At 40.5% G+C, this 23,589-nt stretch overlaps 1 protein-coding gene across 1 annotated transcript; it reads right to left on the bottom strand.

The window, feature by feature from the left end:
- Positions 1-2,396: 2,396 nt before the first annotated feature.
- On the bottom strand, positions 2,397-23,150 carry LOC100890437 (zinc finger protein 91). Its single transcript, XM_030993637.1, has 4 exons — positions 23,001-23,150; positions 22,792-22,882; positions 5,668-11,036; positions 2,397-5,589 (listed from the first exon to the last, which is right to left on the bottom strand). Exons 3-4 carry the CDS (start codon positions 11,017-11,019, stop codon positions 5,530-5,532), a joined length of 5,412 nt encoding a protein of 1,803 aa, XP_030849497.1. The 5' UTR covers positions 11,020-11,036; positions 22,792-22,882; positions 23,001-23,150; the 3' UTR covers positions 2,397-5,529.
- Positions 23,151-23,589: the final 439 nt, after the last annotated feature.

Genomic DNA, 23,589 nt, shown 5'->3' with positions numbered 1-23,589 from the left:
TGTTTGATACCATGGTGGATGGTAATTTGGACTAAAAAAAAAACATTGTTACCATGGTTTTTTGTTTGTAAGGGATATACTGATAAGTGATGATAATGCACCAATATATTGTTTTGTCGATGGGTTTTGCTTAAGTGTTAGTGTTGGTTCCAAAGTTGGAGTTTAGAATTTGGTTAGTGTAGAAAAGTGACAAGGATAAAGATAGGGAGGAAGAGATAAGGGAGGGAGAGAGAGAGAGAGAGAGAAAGACATAAAAGGGGGGGGGGGGTAGAGACGGAGCGAAATGCGGGAAGGGAAGGGAGAAGAGGACAGAAAGAGAGAGAGAGAGAGAGAGGTGGAAAAGTAGTGTGTGTGAGAGGGGGAGGGGAGAAGGAGAGGGAAGTCCTGTGCAAAAGATATGGTTGAAACAATGAATTCATTACTGGTACCACTTCAAACATTTTGAACACGACACACATTAGATTCCGAGCTGTTAGTTCCGAGAAAATATTAAAGAAAGATATTTTGCAACTTGCTGTTGATAATAATTATGAGACCATAAATCAGTGCAGCAAGCGTGAACATACTCACACATGTACACACAACACAACTCCACACCTAACCTGAGGAATTATCTCAGGAGCAAAATTACTGTAGGACCATCCCTGTATTATACGTATGTTTCTGTAAGGACCAATGCGGTACAATTTTCTGTTCGAAGTAAAGTTCGTATGTTTGCTTTATTGCCGATAAAATGAGAAGAAGAGTGCATGGATACGGAATACAAATTACATGTATATTTACTTCTTAGGATATGCAAATGTGTCAATGTACGTTGAAATATTAGAACATAAGGTAAATAACTGTAGTACATGTACATTTCGAGTAATACTTAATCTCAGAAAAACGAACCGTACAGGAATATATACAATTAGGTATTGTGTATAAATATCCAGACACTCTACAAACGTCTGAAGAATCGTCTCACAAAACGTCCCAATGTGACATAAGGGACTTTTAGATTTGCATGTCGACATAGTTGACTGCTACGGGTGAAGTCCTTTTAAGGCACTAATGGACGCCATACGTAGCAGTTCACTATGTCGACGTGGAAATCTAAAAGTCTCTTATGACCGAACGCTCTACTACCTCTTGGATGCCATGTTCCCAGTCTTGTCGAATTTGGATGATCTCCGTTGAGTTTCGCCGCGTGCGTGTTTTGAACACGCGCTAATGAAGTATGGTATAAGCGAACTGTTTGACTGGTTCGATGGTTTAGGTATCCCGAGTGCTAAAAAAAAGAAAGCATGTGTATGCTTGTAGGCAATAAAGGGAACGACGGCTTTACCAAAGGGCAATAGCTAGTGACTCTACTTGGGTTCGAACCAAGGTCCTCTTAGTTACGTGACGACTCACTGCCTACTGCGATACCACTCGGCCATCTTGCCTCCAGCGTGTGACAAATTGTACATATCTCCCTAAAATGTGTCCTTCGTACTTCGTATTATTTCCTCTCTCACAATATACAACGACATGAGTGAACATCAATGAAAATAAAAATATACTACACATAAAATAACCAAACTGGCATAGGCGATAAAGATTTTTTTCCCACAGTAAACACAAACCACCCAAACCCATATGCAAAACAAGACATGTGTTCACGACGGGAACGTAGTACGTACACGGTTTATCAATATCAAATGTTCATCATTTTTACAGAAAGTGAGGTTATTTGCAAACATTGCACAGTCCACATGACAATATCCTGGTTACATCTTTGAATAAGCAAAATACGTGTTATAGCTTAGCAACGTGTCCATTTGACATGCAAAAAAATGTATCTACGAGGCAAATCAGGCGAAGAGCAAAAATAAGGTAACCACCAAAACACGAACTCAAATTAAAGGTAAAGACCAGTTATGGTCATGCGATTGCATTGTGAAAGAAACGTTGTGGAATCGATCAGAAAAGGTTGATCATCTAGCATATAAGTATTGGTGTGTACTGCAAGGTTCTGGAATCATCAAAATGATAAGAAATATGGCCCAGTCTTCGTAAAGTTACAAGCACTGTACACAGAAAGATGTATATGGGACTATATGCACACGTGCGCGACACGTGCGTTTATCTCTCACAGACAATGTAGATAAACTAATTTACCAAATATATCAATTAGTAGGCGGTTTCCCTGCAATTTTTGTTATCATGTATTAGTCAAAACATATTCTTTCACATGATTTGTAATAAGAGCTTCCATTACATTTTTTGAAATTGGGTCGTTTCCAATACTGGTCTTTACCTTTAACAGGCCTATGATATCGCCTCTAGTGCTCTGCTATCGACTATCAACACGGATTTCAATTTATATTATTTCTTATACATGTTCGATACATTGACTGAACCAAAATCATTAGTACAACTTAAACAATTAAGCAAAGAAGCACATATATATATAGAACCTTTAAAAAACTCGAAAATTGTAAAAGTCCAAAAAAGTCACCAAGAAATTTATGTACTGAAATATGAATAGTGTACAAGATAATTCGGCAAAACATTATCAAATGCAAATTTAAAAACATAATCAATGAAAATATCGAATGAATTTAAAGCCATGCCCGTCTAAAGTCATGACGAATATCCATCAGCATTAATTTTTAACAGAAACTGCCCGCAATCACTGGGCTACCTAACATATGAAACCAAATGTAATGCATGCGTGTTTGTGAAGTGCCTCGATACAAACATTTCATTCATCTTTTACGAGTACATATTAATGTATTTCAAAAGTAGGACAAACATTATCTTAACATACAATTTATGCATTTTGCATTCTGACCATTGAAATTCAATTGTTCATTACAGGTGAATAAAATATTTGTCTTGAGGCAATTTACAAAGACGTACATGTGTATTTTAGATTTGGTTGCATTTCAAAAATGGTCCATTGCATGATAAAATCTTCGCAAATACAGTTACCAATTTCATTTATATAGTCACGAAACACAAACATCGAACAAGTTTCATTTGATTTAGTCCCTTTTACTTATTATAACGTTTATCACCTGTATGGACAGCGAAAAAGTCTGGAGTTTTATTGATTTGAATTCTTTCTCCATTTCATTGACCTGATTTTTCATAATCAGGTCAATTTAAATAAAAGGTAAATTTCATCGGGAATTCGACACGTGATTAGAGACATGAACTAATACAAGTATCATTTTGAGGACGTCAGAAAGACGTGCACAGTCAAACATGTCTTCGTGAACACCTCAATGAATAAATGTGTTGTTGAATCTGCCTAGAAAGTTAACTTGCCTACAATGGTCACTTTATCTTGGCTGATCTTAATATGGACAGGTTCAACTGTAAAAATAGAAAAAATTACTTATAGCAATGAAACATTTACTAATTAAAGTTAGTAGAATTAACATTATTTACAGACATATCAATAGAAACCTAAAGCATAAGATCCATGCGTATGAAATAATGGTAAACACGTGCTACTTCAAATCTACAGGGTACGATGAGCGCGAGGCGTCATTTGCATGACGGAAACCAGCGGGGCTACGACTCATTGTCAGTACTCATTGTCGTACTAAAAAAAAGGGAAACGTAAAATGGGCAGTGCGAACAATGCTTTGAAAGCAATGGCGTATGCACGATTGTCTGCACAGACTTGCTTAGAGCAGGGGATTACGTAATCTAAATAACGCCTCGTGCTCACCAGGCATGTCACGACACTTAGCCAACCAAATGCATCTTGACGGCACTTTAGCAGCAATAATGAACAGCGGAATGTATTTTAGAAATAAATAAATGAATAGAGAACGTTCGGAAACTGCGCAGGTGCAGCTGGTTATATGCACAATGCCTGGAGTTTCTAGTATTGTGTGTAGTAAACACATCATCTGCTGGCCACGCGCAGGTGCGCACGAACATTGCTGCGAAATGCTTAAAATTTTGGCAACCTGATTGCGGAAGCCCTAAATGTGTATTTGAATGGACGAACAATATAAAATAGCACAATGAGTTTTGGTCTATTATCGAAAATATCCTTCCGTTTTCATGAACATACATGACACAATAGCACCGTAAGAATTCCATTTGTATTTACATCCTAATATGAAAACCACCCATTCAGCAACAGCCCAGCAATTAATGTCTGTTTAAAAAAAATATTGATTAGCGGTGGGTGCTAATCTTCAAAATTGTATACATATGGAACCCTTTCAAATGTGGAGAAAAAAGTCCAGTTAGTCAAGCTCAAAAAACTTCTGATTTTCTCAAAATAGACATATTTTGGTCAAACAGTTATCAGAAATACACATATATCTCAGAATTTACAACATTTAATTTCACTTAAAGAGAACTTAGGTTGAGTTCTGGGGAGAGGTGAGAGCGTTGTCATTGTTATTATGCAAGTGTGAAAGAATTTCAGAGAAAAAACACCCATGAAAAACATGACTCTTCATATTCTAGTACAGTGTCAATAGCGAAAAGCGTTACCGATTTAACTAGCAAGTGTAGGTCAAAATGAAGATGGGGGAATCGTTACCATATTAAAATATCGTACACACACACAGAATATATAGTTGCAGTTAAGGCACAAGTGATAAAAAAAAATGCAACAAAAATTAATAAAACAAGGTTGAAAATCTGTCATGAGGATCAATTGACGAAGTGGATAACCATGTCATCGACCATCCCTAATATTCTCAAATAAAAGAGCAGAAAATTGGAAACCAATGTATGAAACTTCAATCTAGTTTACATAGATGACAGATGAGACCGCTCATGGTTGGGTACAAGTTCTAAAGAAGTAAATACCTGAATTTCAATCTAGTTTTACATAGATGACAGATGAGACCGCTCATGGTTGGGTACCAATTCTAAAGAAGTGAACACCTGAATTTCAATCTAGTTTTACATAGATGACAGATGAGACCGCTCATGGTTGTGTACCAATTCTAAAGAAGTGAACACCTGAATTTCAATCTAGTTTTACATAGATGACAGATGAGACCGCTCATGGTTGTGTACCAATTCCAAAGAAGTGAACACCTGAATTTCAATCTAGTTTTACATAGATGACAGATGAGACCGCTCATGGTTGTGTACCAATTCTAAAGAAGTGAACACCTGAATTTCAATCTAGTTTTACATAGATGACAGATGAGACCGCTCATGGTTGTGTACCAATTCTAAAGAAGTGAACACCTGAATTTCAATCTAGTTTTACATAGATGACAGATGAGACCGCTCATGGTTGTGTACCAATTCTAAAGAAGTGAACACCTGAATTTCAATCTAGTTTTACATAGATGACAGATGAGACCGCTCATGGTTGTGTACCAATTCCAAAGAAGTGAACACCTGAATTTCAATCTAGTTTTACATAGATGACAGATGAGACCGCTCATGGTTGTGTACCAATTCTAAAGAAGTGAACACCTGAATTTCAATCTAGTTTTACATAGATGACAGATGAGACCGCTCATGGTTGTGTACCAATTCTAAAGAAGTGAACACCTGAATTTCAATCTAGTTTTACATAGATGACAGATGAGACCGCTCATGGTTGTGTACCAATTCTAAAGAAGTGAACACCTGAATTTCAATCTAGCTTTACATAGATGACAGATGAGACCGCTCATGGTTGTGTACCAGTTCTAAAGAAGTGAACACCTTATCACAGAATCTACAGGTTAGAAAATGATCCGGAATCACTGTCGTTTTCTTTGAAGGCATCACACTAGCACTACTGGTAGTCGCATCATCTTTAAACTCATTGAGTGTGTGCTGCTCTTTGTGTGTTTCAAGGTCTGCGTTAGATGGAAACGACTTCATACAAAGCTCACATTTGTGGACAACCTCAGGGTTCTTGGGTTTTGGTACATTGGAAGCAACTGGAGAAGGAGATGAAGCACGTTTTTTTTGCGCACAGGCATGTTCCTCCAAACTCTTATGTGTTGTGTAAAATCGGTTGCAGTAATTGCACATGAAGACATGGGTGTCCTGGTGTCTATTTAGTTCTGGCCTGCTTGCAAAGATTTTTTCACATTCTGGACACTTCCATGCCATTTTTGAGGAACTTCCTTTCGCTGGAGAAGACGCTGGTTTTCCTACTCCCTTGCCATCTGGTAATAATCCATTGGATTTTTCAGAAACTGTTCTCGCTGGCTGCACCACTACCTCTTCTTGTTCCATTTGTGAGGAACTTGCTATTTCTGAAGAAAAGGCTGCTGTTTTTCCTACTTCCTTGCCATCTGGTAGTAATCCATTGGATTTTTCAGAAACAACAGTTCTCGCCGACTGAGAAAACACCACTGCCTCTTCTTGTTCCATTTGTGAGGAACCTCCTTTCTCTGACGAAGAGGCTGCCATTCGTACTTCCTTGCCATCTGGTAATAATCCATTGGATTCCCCAGAAACAACTGCTCTCGTTTGCTGAGAAGACACTTCTGCCTCTTGACTCTCACTTTGCGGATGTTTTGAGCGAATGTGGTTCTGAAGATGATTTTTCCTTGTATAGGACATTGTACATTTGCTGCACATGAACCTTTTGGAACCTGAAGACCCCTCTTGTTTGGTAGTGTCCATTTTTGGAGTGTCCTTGATGATTTGATTTTGGTTTATGTGTTCACCCTTCTTCATATGCTGGAGTAGATATTCCTTTCTGGAAAAAGTCCTTGGGCATTTGGGACATCGTAAGTATGTATGCGCCGACTCCTTGATCGGGTGCTTGCCACGTTTCATGTGCAAAGACAAGTCACTTTGCTTACTGAATACTCTCGGACACTTCCCACATTGGTAGAATGTATCTTTGGGTCCCCTTACTCGAGTGTTTCCAAATGTATTTCTGCTCTGATTCTTGACACTAATGTGCTTCCCGAGCTTGATGTGCATGGTCAAGCCAAAGGCAGTAGGGAAAGCCTTTGGGCATTGAGGACATTGGTGATTGGTGAGACCTACAGTAGGCGTTTCTTTACAGATACTCTTGCTTTGATAGACCCTGAGGTGGGCATCTCTTGAGTGACACTTCTTCATGTGCTGAGTCAATGTATATTTCCTTGAAAATGACTTAAAGCATATGAGACACTCGACTGACGAGCCCTTTCCGTTGGACTTTTGGCTAAGCAACTCGGGATGCCTGCATTTGATGTGTGCTGTCAAGTAACGTTTGCAGGAAAAGGATTTTAGACAGATCTGACACTGATGCACTGGATGTTTTCCTTTTATGTGCCTCAACAAACTTGATCTATTGCTATATGAATTAGTACATAAAGAACACTTGTGGGCAAGCGATTCGGACAGGTTTGACGACCCTGATTCTATTCTAACCTCTTTTGTTTTTACGTGCTTACTACGATCCATGTGCACTTTAAGATCACACTTCCTTGCAAATTCTTTAGGACATTTTGTACAGACGAAGGTAGACTCTGTAGATATAACTGGAGCTTCTATAGGCTCATATTTAACTTGGCGTTTCTGATTTTGGTTCATGTCTTCACCCTTTTCATGCTTTCCGCTACTCATGTGCTTGCTGAAGTCTGAACTTCTACAAAATGTTTTGGGACATTTCGTGCAATGGAACTTTGTTCCTTGTAACTTCCTCACCATTTCTGGATGAATTTTTGATCTGTGCCTTTGAAGGTGACGTCTAGTGCCATATACTTTTGGACATAAACTACACTTGAAATTCTTTGGAAGCCCTCCCAACTCTGAACCAACCACTTCAGTTTTTTCTTGCTGGAGGACCTTTCCATGCTTTCCATGCTTTAGGTGCATAGAAATGTTACTCTTTCCCTTTGCTTTTGTGATGTTGCTTCTAATCCCTGGATGCGACCTCCTCATATGATCTGTGAGATATCTCTTTTGTTTGAAGATCGTTGAACATATACTGCACTGGGTTACACTGATGCCACCATGCTTTCCTAGTGCCATGTGCACAGAAAAGCGATATTGGCTTGAGAATGTCTTGGAACAAATGTTGCATCTTAAGTCTGAACTTTGACCTACTCGTTTGTATCTCTGGGAGATGGCTGGGTGCTTTCCTCGCGTCATGTGCATTGCGAGGTCAGACTTTCTACGAAACCTTTTCGGACACTTTCTACATTGAAATACCATACTCTTAGACTTCTCAAGCACTTCAACTTTGGTTCCATTGTTCTTTTCTTGATGTTTTCGTTTCATGTGGTCAGTAAGATATCGCTTCTGGGCAAAGATCTTTGAACAGAACTTGCATCGGAATTCTGTGGTTGGCGGTTCTCTCACCTTGTTATCTCGCACTGAACCATCATTTCCTATCTCAAACTTTCTGATTGCCCCTTTGCCTTTCTGGAGGGTGGCTTGGTGCTTTCCTCGCTTCATATGCATTGTGAGGTCAGACTTTCTACGAAATGTTTTGGGACATTTCCTGCAATGGAACTTTGTTCCTTGAGACTTCTTCAGCATATCAGTCATTCTGCTGCCTGGATGTTTTAATGTGATGTGCCTTTGAAAGTAAAGTTTACTGTTATATACCTTTGGACATTCACTACACTTGAAATTCTTTGGAAGCCCTCCTAACTCTAAACCTACCACGGCATCTTTTCCTTGTTGGTTGACCTCTCCTTGCTTTCCATCTTTTAGGTGCATCGAAATGTTACTCTTTCCCTTCGACTGGATTTCTGAACCATCCAACTTCTTTGTTCCTTTTGCTTTTATGTTAATTCTAAGTTCTGGATGATACAGCCTTATGTGATCTGCGAGATATCTCTTTTGTTTAAAGATCTTGGAACATATACTGCACTGTCTTACACTGATGCTATCATCATGCTTTTCAAGGGTCCTGTGCACAGAAAGGCGATATTGGCTTGAGAATGTCTTGGAGCAAATCTTGCAGCTCAAGTCTGAACTTGAAGAAGGCGAGTTCAGTGTTTCTTTCCTACTGGAAATCTTTGGAAGTCCTCCTGTCTCAGAATCTTTGATTACTCGTTTCCCTTTCTTGGAGATGGCAGGGTGCTTTCCACGCTTCATGTGCATTGTGAGGTCTGACTTTCTATGAAATCTTTTCGGACACCTTCTACATTGAAATACCACACTTTTAGACTTCTCAAGCACTTCAACTTTGGTTTCATTGTTCTTCTCTTGATGTTGTCGTTTTGTGTGGTCAGTAAGATATCGCTTCTGGGCAAAGATCTTTGAACAGATCTTGCATTCGAATTCTGAAGTGGCCGGCTCTCTCATCTTGCTATCTTGCACTGAACGATCATTTCCTTGTGTCCCCGAATTTCCATCCATGATCGGTTTGGACTGTATTGAGATTGTCTTTGGACGAATAATACCTTTAAATGTTGCACTTAAAGATGGTGGTGACTTAGCATGTCCAGTACTAGTTGATTGCTGTTGACGGCTTGGTGTTTCCACTTTTAAGCCACTGCTGGTCTGCAGACGAGGTCGATTATGCTTCCCATGATTCATGTGCTTTGTCAGGTCGCTTTTCCTGGCATATGATTTCCCACATATCCTGCACTTAAGCCGAAGAGAACGTTTCATCGCAATATCTTCTTTCAGCGGGGATTCACAGGAGCTTGGTTGCACAGGGGATTGGGGTTCGTTGGTGTCCTTCAGGACAGTCTCAGTTGAGCTTATGCCACTCTTGCCAGCTCCATCTCTTTCACTAGGCCTGTGTACTCTCGCCACATGAACCTGTAGGTAATATCGTTTTTTAAACTCTCGCTCACATTGAGGGCACGGGTAGATCAGGTTATGACTGTTCACATGTCTCTTAAATAGTCTTAAATTTGTGAAGCTACTATCACACAGATGACATGGATATATGTGCTTTAAAAGATGATTTTGCAGAGCTCCTAAAGAAGGGTAGGTTGTTCTACAGTCTTTGCATTCAAATCCATCGCCATATGTTGAAGTTTCCAGACCTACATGAGCTTCTGATCGAGTAGTACCATTCGTCATGGTCCCATTATTTCCTTGATGATTAAGCTTGTGCTTTGCAAAGTCGTCCTTGTTGCTGAATGCTTTTGGGCAATCGGAGCAATGAAAATACAGATCCCTTCCCAACTTTGGTGCAACAGCATTTTTCACCGGAACAGCCATATCATCCTGTTCCCTGGAACCATCATCTTCAGCACAATTCTGTGTCCCATTGTCTTCTCCATTTTCCTGTATAGGGGTCTCCTTGGCACTCCTGGGACTAACGCTGCCTCTTGGCCCTTTATTGGCCCTTAGGTTTCTGCTGACCTGGCTTCCTCTTCTGCAGTGTTTCTGTTTATGAACCTTAAGATTACTCAAGCGATTGAAACTCTTCCCGCAACCATTGCAACTAAGCTTTGGATCCTGGTGGCCATTTTCGTGGTTCAACAATGCAATATGGTTGGTGAAAGTCTTCGGACACAGAGAGCAGGCATACATATGATCTCCATAGTGATCCTCTAGAGCGGCCTTGCTCTCAAAGATGATATCGCATTCTTTGCAGCAGTGCTCTTGACCCTTCTTATGGACATCTTCGTGCTGCAACAACTCAGAGTCCGATGAAAATTGCTTGCCGCAAAAGTGACAAATAAATGTGTGTTTTTGCATGTGACGGGCGAGGTGGTTCTCTTCGGTGAACGCCATACTACAGACATCACAGAAAAATATTGGCTTAGCTTGAGTGTCCAATAATGAACCTTTCCTGGTGTCTTGCGCACTACCTGAAGATGATCCCGCTTCCTCCTCAGAATGTGACTGCATGGCGTTTTCATATGTAGCAGGGGACCGCCCAATACCTTCATCCGATGATCTCTCATCTGGCTCATCATCTTCACGTTCAGGGGCTTGCAGGTTATGGCTACTTGTGGCACCTCCTGATGTGGCCAACCAGAGAGTCTCTGGAGTAGGTTTGATGCTTGGTCTAGCCACTGTGTTGTCTGAATGGAAGGTGTTGTCCTCTTTTTTAACACGGATGGGGATCAAGGAAAACGACAAACCTCCTGTATCACCGGTTTCACCTCCTTCTCCTTCAAACAGCGGCTCCTGCTTCAGAGGTCGATCCATCTTGTTAGTCCAAATTCCTGGAGATAATAGTAAAATAAAATTCACAGCATTAGAAAAGAATTTGGCTCATATTCAATTTGTCATTCCATCTTAAAGATAAACTTGAGTTATGGTAAAACTAGATGGAATTTTGACTGCGCGCAGTCGAAAATGATGCCTCCGCAATAGAGCAATTTAAACAAGTTTGGAGTTTAAATCTCCAGTGGTTCTTGAGATATCATGATAACAATCTCAATGTATGGAATTTCATAAGTTGACCTCTGTGACCCTTGACCTTTGACCTACGTGCTCCAAAATCTAATCAGATTGTCTTCCTATGGTGATACACACTATCATTAAGTTTGAAGTTTAAATCTCTAGTGGTTCTTGAGATATTATGATAACAATCTCAATGTATGGAATTTCATAAGTTGACCTCTGTGACCCTTGACCTTTGACATACGTGCTCCAAAATCTAATCAGATCGTCTTCCTATGGTGATACATACTATCCTTAAGTTTGAAGTTTAAATCTCAAATGGTTCTTGAGATATCGCGCTAACAAACTCAATACAAGGAATTTCATAAGTTGACCTCTGTGACCTGTGACCTTTGACCTACGTACTCCAAAATCTAATCAGATCGTCTTCCTATGGTGATAAATACTATTCCTGAGTCTTAAGTTTAAATCTTAAATGGTTCTTGAGATATTGTGATAACGGTCAATCGGGACGGACGGACGGACGTACGGACGGACGGACGGACGTACGGACGGACGTACGGACGTACGGACGGACAACCCGAAAACATGATGCCTCCGGCACCACCTTCGGTGGCGGAGGCATAAAAAGAAAATGAATTCTCACAGAATCAAACGAAACTTACGCAAGAGTGTTCAAGATTACAAAAAATTTCATTTGCCAAACACTTTTGGTAGAAAATGTATACTGGCTGAGTAATGAGCATAGAAATCAAGGTAAGTAGGCCGGACACCATTTGTGTACATCTTTCTGTGTACAGTGCTTGTTACTCTACCAAGACTGGGCCAAATTTAATATGATTTTGATGACTCCAGAACTAAGCCCGTTTCAAGTAGACGTTGAATCGACTACCCGCCAGTAAAGCCAGTAGTCGAATAATGAACTTGATAACCGAATATTTGATGACTCATTGGGAACCCAAGAACATCGCCTAAAAAGAGTCTAAATGGATGTGAAATAGAAATCTGTCCTGATCCATTCCACATCTTTTCTTTCAAAATGAAACCACATGACCAGGACTCAATTTATCTTTAACCTGTATTGAATTTAAAGGAAACCTCAGTCCAAAGAATAAGTGTAGGTATTCTGAAAATGAGATGTATTCCTGCCCTTTGATGTGAATATTCCTTACAAAAATGTACAAGAGATAAATACTGCTTGTAAGTGTCGGCTTGCATGGTGATGTAGATATACAGTAGGCTTACGGGTGCACTATGTGAGAGAGAGAGGGAGGATTGAGGAGTCCTGAAAGGGACCCTCAGTAATCTTTCTTGAGGGTTTGTAGTCCTGAAAAGGACTGTTGGTATAGTCTTGAAAAAGACTGTTGGTTATCTTTCTTAGCTTATAGTTCTAAGGAGAACTATAGCGCTTGGAGAGGATGAATGGCAGGAGTGGCTTGACGTTTCGAACAGGTTGACTATCCATCGTCAGGATTGGAGAATAGCTGGTGTGCATCAGCGTAAGTCACCGGGGTGTGGACGTCTGGGAAAAAATACATGACCGTGCCGGCTTGAGTCATCAGGGAGTCGACATTCATCCGTACTACAATCAGTCCCCAACGCCCTCATCCCCCGAGCTCATCAACTCAGCGATGCCGACTATCTAGACCAGGAAATCCAGCATGTCCTAACTACACAGCCCTAACTACCATCAACAAATACCCAAGACATAAGATCAAATCCAAGATTCCCACCAGCAAGCCCGCAGCCAACACCGTCCCTGAAGAGAACCAACCTGCAGCTACACCACTGAAACAAACTGTTGTTCTTCCCTATATCGGTCAAGCCTCTCACAAGATTCAGCGTATCCTTCAAGCAGCAGACATCCAAGTTCGACACAGTTCCTCCAACAAACTCCATTCGAAACTCAACTCCCACAAAGACAAGCATCCAAACCACAAGTAAGCTTGAGTCTACAAAATACCATGCAAATGTGGAAAAGTCTATTTTGGTGAAACGGGGAGAAATCTGGAAACAAGACTCAAGGAACACAGAACCAGCTTAAGTCTCAGCGATTGGGATAAGTCCTCCTTCGTCAAACACGCCCAGCAACACGAACACACGATCGAATGGGATAACAGTCATCTCATCTCCATAATGAAGCACTGGCATACACGCCGAATCCGAGAAGCCATCGAAATTCACCGCCACAACACCATGCCCCAAGACTCAGGATTATACATCAACGTCATCTGGAAACCCCTCATCAACAAGTACCCGGTCACTCCTCCTCCACCACCACCTCCACCACCACCTTCACCACCCCCGCAGACACCCTACATCAACCACCACCATCCGCCGAACCCTCAAAGCAGCCGCCAGCCTCACAGCTACAATGCACAGCAGACGACAGCAGACTACAATGCCGCCTACGTCGGGGACACACAAAGCATCTCGTCGACAGCACACACAACTCATGGATTTGAAACTCCCCGACGTCCGCAACCCGGAGACTCCAGCCCAGACGGACAGCCAGACGGACCAGCAGACCATCCATGTCCACTCCCCAATGACTCAAGCCCGCACGGTCATGTATTTTTTCCCCCGACGTCCGCACCCCGATGACTTAAGCTCACGCACGCCAGCTATTCTCCACTCCCGACGACGGATAGTCAACCTGTTTCGAAATGTCGAGCCACTCCCGCCACTCATCCTCTCCAAGCGCTATAGTTCTCCTTAGAACTATAAGCTAAGAAAGATAACCAACAGTCTTTTCCAAGACTATACCAACAGTCCTTTTCAGGACTACAAACCCTCAAGATAGATTACCGAGAGTCCTTTTCAGGACTCCTCAATCCTCCCTCTCTCACATGGTGCACCCGCAAGCCCTCTGTATAAGAGATATATAATTGAAGATATTCTTGGCATGATGTGATGCCATTTAGCACGACATGGGCATAGCCATTTTCTTGAAAATGTGACGTGCCAGTTGAAGTCATACCTGTATCTACAGCATACTTTAGTTGGAAAGATGTTTGAAAGATCATAGCTGAGAAGATTAAAATCATATTTGGAGAAAAAGATATACATGTCTGTAACAGGGGAACAATTGTAACCTATCCATTTAAAAAATACTAAAATATAGTTTTCATACATATATTTCATCTATGAGAAACCAGAAGAGCACCAACTTATTTATGCAATTTGCATTCTGGCAATTGTAGTACAAAGGATAATAGCGAGTGAATGAAATGCTTCATCACCACAAACACTTGTGAAGGAAATATCCATATTAAATTTGAATACTGGTCCATTTACTCAATAAACGACTTCACATAGTACATTTTGTATGTCACATGTACTGTACGCTTTAATAGGCGTTTTTCTTGTTGAGAAGAACTGACTTCAGTTCCCAGTCTCAGTGCTTGTAAGTGATTCTAGCTGACTTTCTTTTGTACTTCCTCGATCTTCCAGTGATTATTCAATTTAGGTCAATCATGCACATAAAAAAGGGAATTGCTTTGTGTACCTTTTTATCTTTGGTTCTTTCTTCAGCTTTCTGGGTATTTTTATTATTAGTTATTTATTTATTACACTTTCCTTTTCTTAGTTTTTTTTAAATTCTAATTTAAGTGAGTCCATCATTTTCATATCGACATTGATGGTTTTGTTTCATTCATTTTTTTAAATAATCAAGCACCCTTTGTTCCCTTCTCTCCCTTCCCTTTTGATCTAGTCTCTCTCTCTCTGCTTCTCACTCCTTGGTTCTCGTGCTGAAGTAGGTAGATACCCTTGTTACTCTTGGGACTCTCCTGGAGCATACCACTGCTGTATGCGCTATTACCAGCGATTTACACACAAAACACAAACACTTTGCATGATTTACAAACCGAAGTACATTCATATTTTGCTTGCTGCATATATCCGTTCACACACAAAATGTTTTGCTCTCTTGATATGAATCGTGACTTTGTATCTGATCGAACATTGTATAAACCACCTTCACACAGGGAAAATGTTCTGTAAAGCTTTTTAGTTAAACAGCTTTAAGCTAATCAGCTCTAGAAACAATGAATTTTACCCGTGTGAAAAGGCCGCAAGAAGCATAGATGAAACATCTTTTTTCTCTGTATCTCATCTCCTCCTTCTTCATTTTGTAGAACTTGTTAATCAGCCTTTCCACACATGGGTAAAATTCATTGTATCTAGAGCTAATTACATGTAGTTTATAAAGCTGTATACCATAACTAAACAGCTTTCAATAAATTTTCCTTTTGTTAACGTCGTTTATACGATGTTCGAACAGATACGAAGTCGCGATCTATACGCCGTTCAGAGCAGGCTGCAGACACAAAGTCTGTATCTAGAGAGCAAGAAATTTTGTGTGTGAATGGATATACATCCTTAACTGGGCAGAGCTAAGACCGGGCACTGCTCTTTAAACGCTCAGTAGGGCCACTACGCATGTACATGTATCAGCAGTGAGTCATTGCTCGTCACTGCTCGTAAATTATGTGCAATGGCCCCACTGAGCGTTTAAAGAGCAGTGAATCTCGAACGACTGCACCAAAATTGTCTGTGTGTGAATAATGTTGTATCTAAAGCTGATTAGTTTAAAGCTCTTTAAACTAATCAGCTGTAAAGAAATTTACCCCTGTGTGAAAAGGCTAAAAAATACATTCAGTTTCTCTCATACGTTGTGTAGAAATTAAGTCCTTTGTGCTGATGTTGTCGAGTTGAAACATGTTCTTTATTTGTATTTATTCTTTTGTTTGCATTTGTTATATAAACAGCGCTCCACCGAAGACCAGTTTGACTGAATTGCCCTGCTTTCAAAGATGTGAAATAAATCAATCATGGGTAGGGAATTGTGGAGTGGCGGGGGGGGGGGGGGGACACAGAATGGCAATGTCTTTCAGAGCATGGTGACCACTGGACAGTAAGGCTGCGACGAGTACTCGAGTATTCGCACTGTTGACAACTACTAGAGTACGATTCCTCGTACTCGAATACTCGGTCGCCATTTTTTTGTCACCCGTACACCTAGCACTGTCCAGGCCGACGCTTACCCGTGCCCAGCTCAATCTCTGTCAACTCACCACTCAGAAACTGGGACCGAATGTCCGGATTGCTGTTTGGACTCGGAGGAAAATGGATTAGTCTGTCATCTTTGGTTTTTAAAACAGCATTGTTTACTATTACTATTATTATTATTAAATCGGCGCCTCCAACTGCAATTCGAAGTAAAATCGCATGAGTTTCCTGAAGCGGACCTGGGATACTGCTGCCATAGCCATAGTATGGTTGTGGCAAAAAAAAAAAATTTAAATTTAGAAAAAACATGGCATCCGAGCATTCGAGTATTCGCCTGTAAGCCTGGGAGTGTACTCGAGTACCTCATTACACAGTTATGCACAGCCTTACTGTACTAAAAAGAAGGGAGACAACATATAATAAACATGCTCCTGAACTAGGTATTAGTAGGGGTGTTGTAGTCCAGTGGTTTAAGCACTTGACTTGAAATGCAAAGGTTGTGGGTTCAATCCCTGTCACCGCACTAATGTCCTTTGGTAAGCTACATTTGCCACTCCATACCCAGGAGAGGATCGAAGAGCTGGCACAATGACGAAAGCCTCCTCTTTCGGCACATGGCTACAAGTGAAAAAGCCCAGAGCTCAGTCTTATAAAGAGTTGCCATTGATCCAAAGCAATCGCAAGTCCTCTGATCTATCGTAAGATTTCAGTTTCCTGTCCCTTATGTACACAGTCGTAATTGATATCAATCGCAAATAAGTTTTTATTAATATCAACTCTTTATATTAAAGACGGGGACGAGGACTGGGAGAGCATTCGCATACAGCCATCTGGATGAAGAGAACAGTATAGACCATGGAAAGAGATACATATCAAGACATACCAGTCAACAGTTGTTTGAACTTGATGATGTGGAGACCGCAAAAAACTGCATCACCTGGAGATTGTAAAACCAGCAGGTAACTTTGTCTGTCCATGTCTGCACCATAGACATCAAAGCTTCCACAGGTAAATACCTTTTTGATGTGCCATCCAACAGGCTCTTCCCAATGATCTCTGCAGTCTCTGCGCCTATCCAGAAGGCACTTTGTTGTGTCACTATCTAATATGCGGATTGCGGCATATCATTCAGGTGGATCAGCTTACAGAACTGTGCCTTACGGTGCAGAGCTGAGTAGAGGCATTTCCATGTAGGTTACTATAAAGTAGGCCCATAGTAGGTTATATTGTCAAATCTGGAATCTATAAGGCTTGTGAAGTGGTCCCGCCTCACCTTCCAGAAGTTCCACATTTGTTGTTTCTGTGCATATTGCTTCACATCCATTAAACTTGGTGTTGATTTGTTTACAAATCTTGCAAGCAGCAAAATGGGAAATATCTGGAGAAGCCAGGGAATAAATAACAGTTTAAAGTTAAAGATAGCATTGACATCTATATTTCCCATTGCTACATACTGAAGTGAGACATGGGCCATGACCAAAAGAGAGTAGATGCATTTGAAATGTGGGTGTATCTGCGAACACTGAGGGTTCCCTGGCCAGACAGAACAAACTGATGGGTACTGGACAAGCTGGATACAGAGATGTTGCTCAGAAAGAGTATTGCCAGAAGGAAACTGCAATTTTTTCTCCATGGGGTAAGGAGAGATGGTCTTGGAAAGTCCCTTGTAACAGTGGAAGCCAGGCAAAGAAGAGGCAGACCTGCGATTTCCTGTTTGAAAGAGATCCACATATGGACAGGGAAAAGCTGTCAGAGGCAAAGAGAGCAAAAGCTGACAGAGAGGGATGGCGTTACCTTGTGATGGCCACAGCAGTGCAGCTAGCGCCACCTGACTGAAGAAGAATATTTTGCCACTTACTGTATGCATCCATGCATGAAGAGTTGCCAAAATCATGTAGTCTTACAGTTGTAATCAAGTTGAGTATCACTATGAATATGGCTGACAAAGAAAGCGGAAAAAATATACAGTTCCTCAGGTAGACAAAGGAACATCCCTTCACTGCTATTATGTAAAAATGTGTAGAACAGGTGTCACATGTATATATTCACTTTTTACATAATAGCAGTGAAGGGATGTTCCTTTGTCTACCTGAAAAACTGTATATTTTGTCCGCCTTCTTTGTCGGTCATGTTCATAGTGAATGCATCTACAGGCATGTTGTAAGTTCCAAAGCACATGGCCTACATGGCTGCTCCTGTATTGTACAGTGCATGCAATTGACTATCCTAATGGTCTTTGTACTCAAGAACTGTCTTTGTAGAGTCTTCTTATTCTTATGTTCATCTCCAAAGGGCTATGCAGTATGCAGCATGTCATGAAGATTCGTAGAAAGATTACCAGTATTGTATGTAGGCACACTAAACATCGGGCTCATACACTGCTCTTTGTGAGAAGTGTAGCGTTAATGTGCATAAGGTGACTCTCCTACACACAAGGACTCCAGTAATGTTCTAGTGCAAGGAACGGAGTGTTTTAATCCCCCCCAACCCAACCCAACCCAAACCTGAACCTGCATCGAGAACAGAGGGGAGGGGCCCCCTTACAAGGTAAGCAGCGACAATCTGGGCTCAGTTTCACAAAGCCTTTTATCAATGACCAGTGACAAAAAGTAAGTGACAAATCTGCTGATAACCAATCAGAGGCAAGGATTTCAGTAGCTTATAACAACAACAACTGTCATTTCTCACTGTTGACAAGTTTTGTGAAACAGATCCCAGGTCTGCATTTCTGTCTGCTCCTGCTTGGCGCTGGAATCCAAACCCATGTGCACGACGAAAGTCACGAGAGCCAGGCGATGATCAGATTTTAGTTTGCAGGCACAAACCCTGGTCAGTCGTAAAAGAGAGTCTGCACTATTAAGACTACCATAGGCCATGTACTATAGTTGCTCCTGACACAACCAGAAGTAACTAGATTTTTTGATAAAGTGTCAAATTAGGGTCTGTGCTTGCAGACTAATCAGATTGTGCCACACTCCTCCATTTACAATAGGCTGAGAACATTGGGGATTATAAGTGGCAGTCAAACCCAATACCAGTAGTGCTAAATATAGCATATAACTCACATTTTGACCGTTTCCGCAGAGCCAAAATGGGAATTTAAGACCTTCTGGCCAGGACCTCAAGGGAGGGGGCCAAATAGGGGCCCAATTTGTGTTAAAATGCTTAGCGGCGAATAAGTGGGGGGGGGGGGTAAGGAGCACTAAATTTGTTTGGGGGGAGGCTCAACGGGCATGAGGGGGGTAGTGAGCACAATTTTCTTTTAATCAACACCAACCCCCCCCCCCTTACGCCAGGGGAGAGGGTCCGTCTCCTTTTTATTTTAAAAAAGGTTAAATTTACCTGTTTTGAGAGGCCAGCTGGGGAGGGCGCCCCCCCCCCCCCCCTCTAGATCTGCCACTGCTTGTGGCTACTAACGGTCATGTTCCATAGAGCGGTACAAATCAACATAATGTACATATGACAAATTTTGTGTGCATAGGCAAAAATGACCATTTGCAACTTGTTGAATAAAAGTGCAAACCCAATTTGGCAACACTTGAAACTCTACATATACTTTCTTTAAATAGCTGGACAGCATCGGTAGCTTCGTAACAATTTTTTTCTTTTGCCGGGACGTGAGGTTTAGATGAACAGAGTATGAGACTGGGGACTCACGAGACCAATTTTTGGTGCTCTTTGTGATGGTTTTTTTTCTTTTTAGGGCTGTTTTTTGATATTGAGATGAGGCTATTCTACCGTGATCACATGCAATTTTTTGATGTTACTTAATTAGTGTGCGTCTTTGGGAACAAGGCAATCTACAATGTACCTGTAACTCTTAATTTACCATGTTGCCAAGCTAGATTGGTCTAACTGTGATTGTGAACAGACAACCGATCCAGGAAGCCACCTTTTGGACCGATCCAGAAGACCACCTCGCGATGTGGTCTTCTGGACCGGTTAGCTTCCTAGATCACCCCAGACAGATCTAGCGTACAGTGTGAACATCAACATGCCAGGAAGCGATCTTCAACCAGAAGTGAGTGTGTTTTGGCGGAAAAGTAATGAAAGAAAGAAATTATACTAGTACAAGAATTTTAAAAAGAATGATATATAAGGAAAGAAAGATAGAAAACGATAGAATGATAGAAACTAAGAATAACATTACAGACAGAATAGAAGGAAGACGAAGAATAACGTAAGGAAAGACAGAAATAAAAAGTGATAGAATGATAAAAACAAAGAATAATATTTAGAGAAGATGATAGAAGGAAGAAACATAGAATAGCGATAGCCAAGAAGGGAAGAGAATATAATAAACACAAAGAATAACAAAAAGAGAAGGGGGTAGAAGGAAGAAACAAAGAATAACATATTAAGGAAAGACAGACATAGAAATTGATAGAATGATCAAAACAAAGAATAACATAAGAGAAGGTGATAAAAGGAAGAAACAAAGGATAGCGTAAGGAAAGATGGGCAGAGGAAATAATAGAATAAAAACAAAGAATAACATAAGAGAAGGTGATAGAAGGAGAAACAAAGAATAGCGTAAGGAAAGACAAGCAGAGGAAATAATAAAAACAATGAATACCATTAGAGAAGGGGATAGAAGGAAGAAAAAAGAATAACATAAGGAAAGAAAGACAGAGAAATTGATAGAATGATCAAAACAAAGAATAACATATTAAGAGAAGGTGATAAAAGAATAGCGATTAGTAAGACAGAAAGAGAATATAATAAAAACAATGAATACCATTAGAGAAGGGGATAGAAGGAAGAAACAAAGAATAAGATAAGGAAAGATAGACGGAAGAGAAGATGAAATGGGGACAAAACAAAGAATAACAGAAGAAAAACAGATACCGGGTAGAGAAAATCATAAAAGGAAAACAAAGAATAACACGACAAAAAAATAGAAAGAAAGAAATGATAGAATAGTAAACGAAGAATAACATAAGAAGTGAAAAAAGGAAAAACAACGACTAATAATATAAGGAAAGATAGAAAGAGAAAATGATAAATAATTGAAAATGCAAACAGAAAAGATGAAACTGAAAATGGAAAAACATTCCAACATAAGAAAAAAACAGAAAATGATAGAATTATTTTTTTTTTTAAATAAATATAGCAAAAGATGAGGAACTCTTTTCGGTTTTTAATTCCGCGCGAAACATTTGACCTGCTGACCTTTGCTACCCCAGCAACAGGAGCGGTCTAGCTCGTTTGCGCTATACAACAATAGCAACAAGAGCATTCTAGCTCATCAGTGTGAACATAAACGAAGCGTACCTTTGCATCTGGAGCGATCCAGTGGATCGGTCTAGCAAGTGAGGGAGAATGGGGCCTCAGCTATAATTCCACTATTTATTTTTTAGTCACATAGACCACCTATTTACCTTTACCGCAAATACTGGAAGAATGCTGAGACAGCAGTCGAGCTTCCAGGTCTATCTTCTTGGTCTATCTTCTTGCACTCATACTCTTTAATAAATTCTCATTATATGCAAGGGAGGCAGAGGGGCAAGAGATTGCATCTTGACTGGACAATGTACCATGTACAATGTCCCAGGAGCAAAGAAATTGAAAAAATCAGTTTGAGTATTGAGAGATATGACACTGTTCCTTCCAGCAACGATCAAGCCTGGTTTTGTGGGCGTCTATGGTGGGAGCCTGAACTACTACTTTATGATTGCAACCGGTTGATTTCATGTATGCATACACTGCATTGAATCAAGGGGATAACAGCAATATCTCTAAGTTGATTGAATCAGTTCAGTCTTGATTCTTCTTCATGATAATCTGCCTCCTTTATACTGAAGATTCTTGCAGATTATTAGTATTACCTATAGTAGCCAATACAGCAATCACACCCTTATGTTCTGTATCTCTCTTTTGAGTGGTGTTTCATTTATAACTCGGCGCTAGTGTAGCAAGGTATCCAAAATATAGCCTACTAAAACAGACCCCAAATTTCGGTAAATAAATAATCAAATGTCCCAATGAAGATAATGATTATAAAGAGGTGTTATGTTTCTTACCTGTTTCGTGTCAATTTTGATGTATTTGGGAGAGTATTTTTCTAAAAAACATTGATTTTAGCATGCACTTTTTCACAGGTTTCACGCCAAACCGCAGCACAATACAAATGCATAGATCTAGGCCTACTGCACTGATGGCCTTGGTCGATTGCGTGCATGGTCGACGTCGCGCGCTCCTGTGTGAAGTTATCTACCTTATGTAATGAGGATATGGGACAGAAGATAATAGTTTGTTTAATAAATGTATAGAATATATATATAATAAATAATAAATGTTTTTTAGAAAAATACTCTCCCAAATACAACAAAATTGACACGAAACAGGTAAGAAACATAACACCTCTTTAATCATTATCTTCATTGGGACATTTGATTATTTATTTACCGAAATTTGGGGTCTGAAATTTGGGGTCTGTTTTAGTAGGCTATATTTTGGATACCTTGCTACACTAGCGCCTATAACTTTACGATATAACACGGGAATTTGTGACAAATGCAAAGATGATGTTATGTAGGTCTAGCCTAGTGCTATACTCACCGGTAAATGTGTGCGTGGACCATGTTCGTGTACAGCGCTCGGGCTGTATGTCGCCGCCACCGCGCTCCTTGGCACGGCTCGATCAATCCAACTGCAAAAAGAACAAGAGGAAAAAACGATTAAATGACCAAAGTAAAACAGTGTTTATCCAGCATCATATTTGTTGGCATGAATTCCAACATAGTCAATATTATTCTGTGATTTCATACCTGTTAGAATTCCACGTTTAGCGACTCCAATTTAGGGTAACTCTCGGTAAATTCGCACAAAGAAAAAATTTCAGTCATTAGATCGTGCAGAAGTCAAGCTCCAACGCACGGCAACCTCGCATGAATATGCGATTGTTGTAAGTATGCGTGGCCCCGTTGTATGTATAAGCTGTACTGTATAGTCGTTTGAGCGAAAGGCTAGTTCTATAGTTGCGTTGGCGCGTATAGGGTACGTGTTTTTAAGATACTACACAGAATTTCCGTGTTGTGTTGTGTGGTGTATCTACACTTGGTAATAAAATGGCACATCTAGCTCTGTAGGCCCTGTTTGTTTACTCACCTGTCTGAAGCAATTGATACTTTTTGCCTGAAGTAGCTTCTAGTTTCAACACGCGATCGAAAGGATATAGGTCTATTGTGGTAGACTATATTTGAGCTATACGACGACTAATAATACACCTCCTGACAGGCCAAGCAAGATACATGTCCAATATACCGAGAACGCGCGATGCGATCGTAGAGAGAACGAAAGTGTCGTACTGTACTGTACGTGGTACGTTGCATAGACCATATCCAAAGAGTCGAACAC

This window comes from Strongylocentrotus purpuratus, unplaced genomic scaffold (genome assembly GCF_000002235.5).
Source record: "Strongylocentrotus purpuratus isolate Spur 01 unplaced genomic scaffold, Spur_5.0 spur5_scaffold_20, whole genome shotgun sequence".
Classification (NCBI taxonomy): domain Eukaryota; kingdom Metazoa; phylum Echinodermata; class Echinoidea; order Camarodonta; family Strongylocentrotidae; genus Strongylocentrotus; species Strongylocentrotus purpuratus.
This window is presented reverse-complemented; position numbering and strand designations above follow the sequence as displayed.